At 37.8% G+C, this 12,509-nt stretch overlaps 1 protein-coding gene across 5 annotated transcripts in view; it reads left to right on the forward strand.

The window, feature by feature from the left end:
* Positions 1–12,509, forward strand: part of MTRR (5-methyltetrahydrofolate-homocysteine methyltransferase reductase) — a 33,615-nt gene that overhangs the window by 4,769 nt on the left and 16,337 nt on the right. For all 5 annotated transcript variants that reach the window (XM_074899493.1, XM_074899495.1, XM_074899496.1 and 2 more), the window contains exons 4-8: positions 4,234–4,387; positions 6,239–6,356; positions 7,404–7,776; positions 10,105–10,227; positions 11,818–11,971. In XM_074899493.1, the coding sequence (XP_074755594.1) occupies positions 4,234–4,387; positions 6,239–6,356; positions 7,404–7,776; positions 10,105–10,227; positions 11,818–11,971 (922 nt within the window). The remainder of the gene's footprint in view (positions 1–4,233; positions 4,388–6,238; positions 6,357–7,403; positions 7,777–10,104; positions 10,228–11,817; positions 11,972–12,509) is intronic.

Consider the following 12,509-nt stretch of genomic DNA (forward strand, 5'->3'; position numbering starts at 1 on the left):
TAGTTTTAAATTTTTGTTTCTTATGAATCAGTAATTTGGACCAATATTCAGATGCTTAATAGCCTTCTGCCAAAGGTATATCTTTCTTGTGATTTTTCTTATTAGAACAGTAAATTAATATATCTTTGATCTTTCTTCTAACAAGAGTGCAGTGACTTCTTAAAAACTCTTTATGTATGCAGTAGTGAATCAATTTGGTTTTACTGGTCAGGTCTCCTGTTGTTAGAAATTACACTTTTTGTTGTTTTTGTGTTGCGTTAAGGTCCTGTGTTCTGTTGACTGTGGGCTCTAGCATAACTGAGCTTTTGTAGGGTCTTCCTGAGTTACTTAGCATATGCACTCCAGATCCCACTGGATACACTCAAGTCATATTCTAGAAAGAAATAAAAAGCTTGTCTGGAGCAAGGAAATGGGATTTTATTATTTGTTGTTATTCAAAGATAAGGAGCTGAAAACTTGATGTCCATCTGTAACTAGAAGCAATATGGACTGTAATTTCCTTCACAAAGTACTTTCACCTGTTTGTCTTCAAACAAAAACATTTTAAAAAACCCCCAACCAAACAGAACATGATAGCCTTATATTTCATATGAGATGAGCAGAAGATAACACCTAAAAGTTTTTTCATGCAGTTGAAAATATGAGAAGTTTATAAAAATAATTTAGTTCTCTTTGAGCAAGTTGCTTTCTTGGGGACACACTACATGTTGGGTAGCTGGACATCTGCTTTTGAATGAATGTACACTGAATGTAGCAAAGTGTTACAAAGAGACTTTTATGCAGCCAGCAGACAATATTCTTCCATTTCATTTCTCCTGCATTTGACAGGTTTGGAGATTAGTTTGAGGAAGGTGGCAGGCAGGATATTTCTAGCCCTTTTAGTGGCTTGCCACTTGAATAAATCTATTTTGTCAAAATTGGCAAGATGACTCAGAGCTATGAGTTACTGTTGATGAGGTAGAAAGATGCACTGAATTGAGAACCTGAGAATTAGGCATGGAGGAAAAAAGTAATTTCTGCGGCTTTGTAGATTTCATCACTTAATCTTTTCCTTACTCTTTACTGTAAATAAAGAGAACTTCTAGAATCTAGAATGTAATTGGGAAGGGGAAGGCAGGGTGGCATAATGTACTGAAGCAAGAGCTTGCTTGAATTTGGTGGGGCCTCTTCTGAAGTCCTTTGGACATGTTAGATCTGAGAGTTTATTCCACGGCATGCACAGCTCAGAGAGAGGTGTGTCTGTGCTTTAGGTAAGGAAGTAAGAGGTTTCTGTTTTGTTCATATTTGTCAGTTAGAAGGCCCATCTTTATGTGGCTGTTGGGTATTTTTCAGGCATTGTCATCACTTAAAGGGATTTCTGTGAAGGTCTATGGATGGAGTAGGTGGCTACAGAGTCAATAGTCATAACATGATCCTGTTGCCATACAAAAATTGTATGTTGCCATACAAAAATTGGTTCTTGGAAACACTGGCTGTTTACAGGTAGTATCTCTCACCTACACTCTCATAGGTGGGAAAAGGTCATAAATATTTAGTTGGTTACTGTGGTTGCTTTATATGCTTGATGAAAGACTGAAATAAAGTGGAAATAAGGTAGGAGCAGTAAAATAGGAGGCTAAATGAAAATAATCTTGAGTCATAATGCATGTAGTCAGTCTTGGATGAGTTATCTGAATAAGCACATTTTTCATGATACATATTATTCTGGGTAAGACACATCTGGGTGTCTCATCCCATCCTTTTCCTTTAGCAGTCATTCACAGCCTGAGCAGGCTCTCACTGCTGTTGTGTGGTATAAGCTGAGGAGTGCTTTTGAAGGAAAGGGAAAGACTGAGACAAAGATGTAACACTAAGGACGAAGTGGAAAGTAGAGTAAAAAAACTATGTAATGGTGTAAGGTTCTTGTTGGTCTAGTGACATATCTGACCTCCCAGTAATTGACACAAATTAATGCAGGACCTCTAGCCAAATGTTTGGGTTCCAAAAGGTCCTTAAGTTTGCAGAGGAGAATGTGCAGTGGAGCAAGCAAAAATTTAGTAAACTAATCACACCTCTGTTCTAATGCACCACCTTTTACTTTCTGAGCTTGTATATTTTTTCTTTTTTTTTAATGGAACACAATTTAGTGTAAATTTTTATATGATACCAGTAGACCCTTGCTTCTTTTACTTGAAGAATTTGCTTTTGTTTGTAAATGCAGTAGTCGTCTGTAACAATGCACTGCAGAAGCTGCTGTATTTATACTTATCAAATCTGCTGTGGAAGTTCTGAAAATCTGAGTTACTGCAACAGGACCTTAAAGGCTTTTTTGCACAATTTATAGTTTAAGTTTTTGAAGTCTTGGGAACTTGTGAGTACTTAGAGTTTGCCTGAACTTGTAAAAGACAAGACCTCTGTTTGGAACAGCCCTGGACCACAACTAACTGAAGTCTGGCAAAGTACTTGGGGAACATCCTTACTCTTATCCTTTTGTAGGCACCTGCTATTGGCCACTGTCAGAGGCAGGACACTGTTCCAGATGGTAATTTAAGTTGCTCCATGCAGCTGCTTTTAGGTTCTTCAGGAAGGTTTTGGAAAAAGTGACAACAGCAAAACCCCTTGATAATCCGTTTCTTTGTATTCCTAACCTTTTTGGATTGGAGGTGTCGGGTAACTTTTTACGTGCCTTGAGGAGGAGATAAGGTTTGAGTCATTTATTGAGTGAAGTGTTTAGAACATAACTCCTCAAACTCTGAATCAGAGTTTTGAGTCCTGAAGCTGCCTTAAATGCAACATAGCATCTCTTGCAATCTTTATTTATATTTTCTCATAACCCTACTCTTTTATTAAACTTGGAACACTGGGAGAGAGAGTTTAGACTGAAACCAAAAGGGAGAAGTAAAAGGAGCTTGGGTTACTTATTATGGCAAAAAGGAGGCTAAAGAGTGACCTAATAGCAGCCTACTTGGGCCAGACTCTTCTTGGCAGCAGAAGACTGTACAACAACAGGCAAAATTCACTGAGTGCAGCCTGATAAACAGATTTGATACTAGTGGAGAAGCTCTTCTGAGTGGAAGAGGCTGCCTAGAAAAGTGGAATCTCTACCCTTAGAAATTTTCAAAATTCAGCCAGAGTCATAGCTGACCTAAGGCAGTTGGCAGCTAGTCCACATTGGAACATGGGTCGGGACTAGGTGATCTCCGGAGGTCACTCCCGAACAAGGTGTCTGTGATTCCGTGGAGCCGTGTTTTGCATAGGTTGCTATAGCTGTCCGTGTGATTCAAGACCTGTAGCCCATCGGGGTGCTGTGAAAGGTGACCTGACAGACAGCATGCTGGCACAGTGCTGCTGCCCGCTGTCAGAGGAAAGCTGAAATAATCAAAGAAACAGAATGTTTTTTACCTGAGAAGTAATAAATGATTGCATGAGACTTGAATTTATGGAACTGATGCACAATCCCAAATATAGGCAGTTCTCGTCGACCTGGTGTAATGGGAGTAAACCCCTATAAAACTATGGGAAATGTGGAAGATTGGTATTAGCAAAGGGGAGAGAAATGAACTGATGACAGGGGGAAGGGGCCAAAATGAATCAGACTGTAGAGCACCGTGACTGATTATCTCTGTGCAGAGCTACCTTAGTTTCCCCCAAAGCACAGGGGTTTTTTTGTGGCAAAGACAGATGTAACATGGAAGTTAGACAGAACCAAATGATCCCTAATGGACCTTAGAAATGATCCCCACCACATCCTTGTACAGCCGCATCCCAGTTATCTGTGAAATTACTAGGATGATGTCTGTGTGATTGTGATTGTACATACAAAAATACTTTTTCCACTTGACAAAGCAAATACTGTAGGAGTTGTGTATTTAAGCTGAGTGCAGTTGTGAAGTATTCTTTGCGTGTGTACTAGCGTCCTCAAAATGCTGCTCTTTGATGTTTTTGTATGGGATCATGGGCTAATTCTGGTTGGCAGGGACTTCATGAGGTCATCACACAGCTGGGTCGGCTGAGGTCAGAACAGATTCCTCAGGGCTTTAGCCAGGCTGCTCTTGAAAACTCAAACCAAAATAACTTGTAATATCCAAAATTACTTGTAATTACTTGAAATACTTTCTACAGTTTAATACAAGTAAGATGAGATTAAACATTTTTCTGTGTACCTTTGGGAAGAGGAAAGGCAGAAGATAATATTTAAGGCCACAAATAGGTATCGAATGGCACCTTGTAACTTACTTGTTGTATTACTCGTAGTATAACCTGGAAACAGAAAAGGATCCTGTAGTTATTGTTATATCCACTACTGGTACTGGAGACCCACCAGACACTGCCCGCAAGTTTGTAAAGAAAATTCAAGACACGACCTTGCCAGCTGATCATTTCGCGCATCTCCAGTATGGATTGCTAGGTGATTTAATATTTTCTATATTATTGCAGCACTAGTCTGTCAGTGAATAATTTTTATATCTTTTACTTGTGAATAGATTGTTTGGGGTTTTTTTAAGTGCTTATAAAACATTTATTTTTATAACATAAACAGCTTTTTTTGTAATGTCCTTTATGAGCAATAAAGGAACAGTGTCACAGAAATGATCTGAATGTAAGATACCAATTGAATTTTTTTATAGTTTGATTTTCTTTTCATAAACAACATATGATATAAGCTATCTGTAATTGTTGAAGTTTTAATTCTGTGTCTAGTCTCTGTGGACTAGATAAGTTTACTTGACTTTACAAGTACTTGGGCATTTTTCTATACTAAAGGAAAGGCAGTATAAAATGTTCTTTAAGGTTTTAAGATCATCCTATCCCTTTACATTTGCAATAATTTTTAAAATTTTGAATGTCATACTCATCAATAGAAGGAATGTTCTATTAAACATTCTAGGTTAAGGACTGACAGGAAAAATACAGATTTGGCAAAATGCTTCTTCTGTATCTTGAGCTGATGGTAAGTTCAGTTTGTTGAGTTTTCAGATTCTGTTTAAACAAACTTCAGAAACTTCTATTTGAACCTAAGTTATTTTTGCCTGACAAGTTTAAGCTGATAGGTAGGAGTGAGGAGACTTCTAGATTTCTAGTGAGGAAAGTACTCACTAGAAGGAATTTTGTAGTGGATACATAATGTGGAAGTCTGAAATACATGCATCCTAATCACGTAACATTTTGAGAAGATATGCTATTGCCTTGTTATGCGTTACAGTTGGTGAAATGGTTAGATTTTTCATAGCTGACTGAATGCATATATGAAGATAAGCATCATTTTAATACTGATTTTTGTTGTAACAGATATTATAGTATCTAACATGTTTTATGATTGCAGTCTAAAAAGTTATCAGCCTTAAAATACACTCATGGTATGCATTTCAGCTTGTCCAGTGAAGTGTTTAAATACAATACTTGAAAGGGAGCAGAAGTCTTTTTTTTAGAAAAAAAGGCTGTTATAAAGGAGAAAGGAACAGTCCATTGTTAGGTTGGTATAATAAGGATCTAGTGGTTTGAAGCTGCATGCAAGAAAGGGTCAGGCTGGGAAAAACTGTGATAGTTAGGATAGTCAAACAGTGGTGTGGATTACTTACAGAATTTGTGAAGACCACCAAACCAGTGGTATTTGGGATTGTTGGATAATGATGAGGTATGTGTGACTGATCACTTTTAGGGTGGGTCAGTTTAGTTGATCTCTTAAAATCTTGGGTTCTCCATGAACATACCTCCTGAGTCCACTAACAAAGTGATAACAAAGAGTATCTTCTTCTAATAGAACATCTTCACAACTGTTACAGGGCAGAAAATCCAGTACACTAAACATGAGATCTACAAAGAAATCTCTGATTCCTGGGAAGGAGGATATTGGACCAAATTTTCTCATGCACATTTTCCTACATTTCTCTCTTCATATTGTTTAAAAACACTCCTATGTTTTATTATGTTTTTTCAAGGTTCCAATATTTTTGAAGTACTTTTAATACTCTCCTTTACATTGTATTAACAATTTTAACCTGAAGGTGAAATTGTTTCTTTTGGTAATTCACATACAGTTTATCAGTATCAGTGTATGAGGAGGAACCACTTTTTCAGCTCTACTTTGGGACAAACACATGGTTTTTTTGAATGTTATAAAAGTGTCCTGCTAATGTTCACTTTGCTATATCAGATTCTTTTGTTTGCCTGCAAGAAAATCCTTTGTTGCCTTTGCAGATCTGTGTATCTTGTGTGGCTGGCTGGCTGACTGACATGATTCCTCTTTCGAATTTGCTAGGTCTGGGAGATTCAGAGTACACATTCTTTTGTAATGGTGGAAAGACAGTAGACAAACGACTTCAAGAACTTGGTGCCCAGCACTTCTACAACACAGGATTAGCAGATGATTGTGTAGGGTAAGAGCTGAACGAATTTGATTTTTATTTCTTCAAGATACAGTAGTTACATGTGAATTTGGCTAATTGGTCTGAACTCTTTGAAATTTGAATTTGAATACTCAGCACCGCATAGGAATGAGCCCTGTCTGAACACAGTATGCCTTTTCAACCTCAACTGCCATTAAATAAAACTCCATTTTTAAAGTGTGAGCAAACATCTGTAATGTCTGGAAAAAATCTAGAAATTAATTAGTTCAGAATAAGTGCAGGGGTTTAAAAATGTAGTCTGTTTACTGAAGCAAATAAAAATAAATCCAGTTCCCATTACGTGTGGTACTGGGTAATAAGATCCCTTTTTACATAAAGATCAGACTTTTATCCAAGCTCACATCTTGCAGTAGAGCTGCTTTAGGGAAACCCTACAATGTTTGGTTTTTTTCTCTTCTGCAAAACATCTTTTTTGTTTGGTTTTGATCACTATAGAGAAATTATTTAAGAAGGTTTTTTCGATTGCTGTAGAGGAATTATGTAATAAAATAACTCCCTTCCTGTTCTGTTGCTCTTTCTGACCAGTAGGCTGCAGTCTTGGCTTATTTATTTTGAACTACAGATTATATCGGTTCTGTGCATGATGATGCAAGACAGTTGAACATAAACATTGCCATAATCATACAGCTTTTATCTTGTGTTCTAAAATAATAAAAATAGAACATTAGTGTAAGCTTTTGATGTTGCTGTTGCACAATGAAAAGTTGCATATTTTGCTACCATCCCTTCAACTTCCTGTCATAAAGTTCAGCATAAGAAAATAAAAATGAGAAAGTGGAAGAAGAGCAAGGCTTTTGCACACTTTAGACGCCATAAATTTGCGTAGTTGTAATTACTGAATGAAAATATTTTTTAACAAAAAGGTAATCTTGGTAACAGCTGCAGATGCATATTAAAAATGGAAAATGAATAGTGTTTTTAGCTTTTGTGGTCTTTTCATTATTTGTAACGTAACAGTCCAGTAAGTCACAATAATTAATCCATCTCCTTTTTTTTTTTTTTTTTCTCCATTTGCAGTTTGGAGTTAGTGGTTGATCCTTGGATTGATGGACTTTGGCTTGCCCTCAAGGAAACATTTCTACTGCAGAAAGAAAAAGAAGGCATGAGCAGTGTTGTCAATGCTGTTTCTGGCTCTCTCTCTGCAGCCCCGCATGTTGTGCATGAACTAAATTTAAGCTCAGAAGTACAGAACTTGAAGCTAGAAGATGAGGGAGAGAGGAGTTCTGATGTCCTATCACAGAAACTGGTTGACATCAGTCTTGTGGCTTCAACTAGAGACACTGAACCTTCACTTGTTCATTCTGTCCCTCCTGTCTCTCACTCTGCTCTTAATATTCCTGCCTTGCCACCAGAATATATAGAGGTGCAGTTTCAGGGCACCCATGGTGAGGTAAGGACTTCACTTTGAATGATGAAAGCCTCCAGCTCTGGTAGGAGCATGAGTGTACACTCCTACATACAGCCCAAAGAGCAAATTGATACTTAGATAAAGGAGATCGTGCGTTCAGGGACATAGGTTTTTGAATTGTAAGTGAAAGGTCTGTTCATATTGTGAAAATGTAGTTACCACCATAGGACTTACAGACACTTATGTCAGGGTATAATTTAGCTAAATAATAATTTGGCATTGCAGTGCCAGGAATGGAAGATTTAAAGTCCTCAGTGGCTTATGTTAGGACAGTGAAAACAACTTCCTGTAGTATGAGTATAGTACAATTTCTGTTCAAATTTTTATTACTTTCAGAATGCCTTAAGAGGGTGTAAAATTGCTCAGAACTTTGCTGCATATTTAATAACAGAGTAACTTGTCATTATAAAAACATGATCATAATTTTACCATTGGAAATGGAAGATGAACTGTAGATCAAAAGCCACTGTGCTTTTCCTATGAAGCCTTGTTGAACAAAGACTTGCTGTACAAAGAGAAGAAATATCATGAGCTGGGAATCATCTCCAGTTGGCATATTTAGTGTTCAAAATTAACTAGAAAGTATGACTTAAACTTTTCTGGTTGCCTGCCAAAGGGCAGACATTTTGGTTATCTGTGTGAGGGAGCAGTGAGGTCTGGCTGCTCTTTAAATGACAGGGAGCCAGAAGCTAAGTGGTAAGACAACCAGCCCCGTCCCCTGATAGCCAAGTGATGCAAACCAGGAGGTGGCAGCCAAGATCAGCCAAGAGTGCAGGCCATCGGGCAACTTTGCGGGAGTGAGGCAGGTCTGGGGCCAAGCCAGGAAGTTGGTCTGCAGATCCAGGCCTGGATCAACAGGGTCTGTAGCCAGGCATGGGCATGGTTGTGGCCGAGCTGCTGACCAGTACTCAGGTGATGTAGCTTGGTCAGGGACTGAAGGCCCAGGGCTGAGCTGAGCTGAGGCTCCTGGGCCCATGGGAAGAAGAGCTGGGGACAGAGTTCTTCAGTGAGGCTGGTCAGGACCATGAAAGGCCGTTAGTATCCTCAGGGCCCTGACACTCTCTGTTGAGAGTGCCAGTGGTAGTGCTGAGAGAATCACTTAGTCTAACTAATATAATTGTGTAAGAGTGTATGAATTTAAACACTGAATAATTTTGCTTTTCTTTTAAACCTCCTATTGTAGTTCGTTTTGCTCAGGTGGTTGAATTAAATAATCCAAGTTACTGAAACAAAAATTTATGGTTTAGAGGTACTCTTTGATTAAAGACTAATACTTGGGTTGAAAGTGGTGCTACAGTGCTTTGTCGTGGTTTAACCCTAGCTGACATCTAAGCACCATATAGGTGCTCGCTCACTCCCCCCAGGTGGAATGGGGGAGAGAATTGGAAGGGTGAAAGTGAGAAAACTCGTCCCATTTAAGAGAATAATAAAGCTTCTAACTGTTGGTTTCAAGTGATTCTCCTGTCTACTTTTTTTTTTTTTTAATAGAAAAATCTCTATATTAATCAGTATCCTTTTACTGGTAGAATAATTCCTTTCCATTTGACAGAGTGTTGCTGGGGACATTTGGTAGCTCCCACCTCTTTCCATTTTTGTCTGTATCAATCTCAAATGAAGCTTGCTGACGATAGTGATGGAGGAATGAGGGCTGTAGTCTGATCTTCAAGTGACAGTCTTTGACAGAGGTGGTCTGGGATTAGTCTTGGTGCTCACTAACAATTCTTAGGGCACATTTTCACCAGCGCAGAAATGTTGTGGCATAACATGATGCTGTTTTGTGGTGTGGAGTTTGCTGATTAGCTCTACATTTAACTGTAATTTTAAAAATTTCTCTCATAAATTGCCTTTAATTATAGCCCCATCTGCACCCCACAGTCTTAATCTGTAAATCTGCAGTGATGTTTTTAAATAGCTTCTGGTCTTACTTCTTATGTCTGTTCTGTACACCTAGTAATCATTTAATTAGGCAGGAGGTTTTTGGGTTTTAACATAAATGCCATTTTCTAACTGGCTATTTTCAAGGCAGCTCTTGAAAAAGGAAACATCTAGCTGCATTTGATAGTCATTTAGGCCCATTAGACAGTTCAAGCCTACTGACTTTTTATAGTTGAATATATGTCTGGTAATGTGTAGATGTGATTTTTTTCAAATGTAGAGCAAAACACTATCTATATAGAAGATTCATGTTTTTCTTCATTGTTTTGAATTGTTTTCTAAGATGGCTTTTAAAAAATTGTACCAACACTAATTCTTTTATGTCATATAAGATGTCATAAATTTTTAGCCTTAAGTTTTTGTGTCCTCTTTCAGAATCCACATCTGTCCTCACTGATTTCAGAGGGAACAACCTTTGAAGTGCCAGTTACAAAAGCGTACCAGCTCACCAGAGAAGATGCGATAAAAACTGCATTGCTCTTAGAACTTGATGTTGCAGTAAGTTAGCGATGGCTTTTTCTTTAGTGGATTAAAATGAAGGGTGGAATGTATAATACATAACAGGGGGGAAAATTATTAATTTGACTGTTTAAAAAGAAAAAATATTTCCCTATACAACAGAATGTCAGCTTAGGCTGATCCATTTTGCAAATGCAAAGCATGATTTATTCATTGAAAGGTATAACTCCATGGAAGTCAAAGCAGAAGTAAAGTGTCAAATTAATTTCTTTATTGTTCCGTGGATATTGTATTGACTGCAATACCTTTTGAAGGGAATTACAGTGGAGAAGGGCAAGCAGGGAGTATTGAAAATGAATAATCCTTCATTTGTAAGTATACAATTTAGGAAATATTCAGAAATTGTGTAGTAAATTGTGACTATTCCTTGTGGCAGACAATCTACATGATCATACTATTTGAATTATTACTTAAGTGATAAGAATCGTTAGCTCTTGAGCACTGTTTTTGCCTCTGACGTTCATTTGCTCTGACATGTAAACATACTCAAACTGTCAACTTCTGTTACCCTGGACATAAAAACTGATTTAGTTTATTCAGGGAAGATCACATTTTGTATACTGGTTTGAAGATGAAAAGCAGAGAATGCTTGATATTACTCTCCAAGAAATCTTTAAAAGGAAAATATGTTCCTTTTGAGTGGTTTTCCAAATTTGTAAAATTATCCTTTGGGATATTGTGCTTTTGGCAGTAACTTTTATTGGACTCTATTAGCCTAGTCTGTGGCAGTTTCCTTGGGACATCTTTAAATCTCAGTTATAAATAGTCTACTAAGTTTTGAGCAAGTCTCTGAGATTTCATGTTTTTTTGCATATATCTGTATGTATACATGTATCCTGTCATCAACACACTGAAAATTTGAACGTTTTGTGCCTTTTTTTTCCTCACATTCTCAACAGCCTGTCTATACAGGTCACCTTGCCTGATGCATAAGGGAAACATAATGATGCAAGTATAATTCTCTATGTTTCTGTAATAGGCAGAAGCTTGAGTAGGTTTTTAGCAGTTCGGCACAAGAACCTTGGCCAGCTAAGTAGAATCTAGGTCTTAAGATCTCAGACACCTTCTAATTTTCACTGTGCTCTTCCCTTGCTGTTTTTCTTTTTTAGCTCCAAAAATAGTTGGGGTCATTTCAGTCACAGTTTATCAAATAGTTTAACAACAGATTTTCTCTTAGCGATAATGTGTTTCTCTACAAAGTCACATTATTTATGAGGACTTCATTTCTCTGCTCTTCTCAAGCTAGAAAACAAAGTACATCAGTAATTAATGATCTGGACTGATTATATAACACATTCTTCTGTTTAGGCTGCTCAGCAGTTCTTATTAAATAGTGTCCAAATATTTAAACCAGATAAGGAAAGATTTTTCTACTTAGTAAGGTTAAACCTGAAAAGAAAACATAAGTTTCTGATGTGATCCAAACAGTGAAGTGCTAGTACAGAGTAAGAGAACATAGGACTTCATGTGGCTGTGCTAGTAGGAAAATTGCTGCTGTTAGGAGTGGGGATGCTATTGGCCTTGGTTTATGATACAATTTAATAGAAATTATCTCATATTTTAAAACAGGATACAGCCTTCGACTACCAGCCTGGAGATGCCTTCTGTGTAATGTGTCCCAACAATGTCAATGAGGTAGAAGAACTTCTTCAAATCTTGGGACTTTCTGAAAAAGGAGAGTACTTCGTTTGTGTAAAGGTTAAGCAGGGCACTAAAAAGAAAGGTAGTGTGATGCACTGGTCATGAACAAATACTCTTTTCTGTATTGGTAGTAGTTGGCATGCATACTTGGGACACAGCTGTTATTTCGTTGAGGCATGTTGGAAGTCACAGAGATGTGTTAAAAAAGAGAGGACACACAGAATGCTCCTACTGGTTTTACTATAGATGAGTTAGCTTCTGACTGGGAACTTGAGCCTGGCATTGGCATTCATCCATCTCATTCTTTCTCTGCGCTCCTTCATGTTTATGGAGACGAGTCCTTAATCACGTAACTTAATAATCCCCCACTTGAAAGTAAAATCTCTCCTTGCACAGCACTTCTCATCAATATGTTTTACATCCTAAGAGGGTCACATGCCTGAAGCAGAAGACTTAGGGGCCTGTACATCTATGGATCTGTTCTGCTGAGTCTTATGAAATGCCTCAGAAGGGGTAGCTGCAGGTTCAAGATATGCCTATTTACTGCCAGCTCGACCTGTGAGAATTACTCTTTTCTTGCTTTGCAATTGGTGTCTTAATGGTGCTCCTGAGTTGTGCCT

This window comes from Athene noctua, chromosome 2 (genome assembly GCF_965140245.1).
Source record: "Athene noctua chromosome 2, bAthNoc1.hap1.1, whole genome shotgun sequence".
NCBI classification, from domain to species: Eukaryota; Metazoa; Chordata; class Aves; order Strigiformes; family Strigidae; genus Athene; species Athene noctua.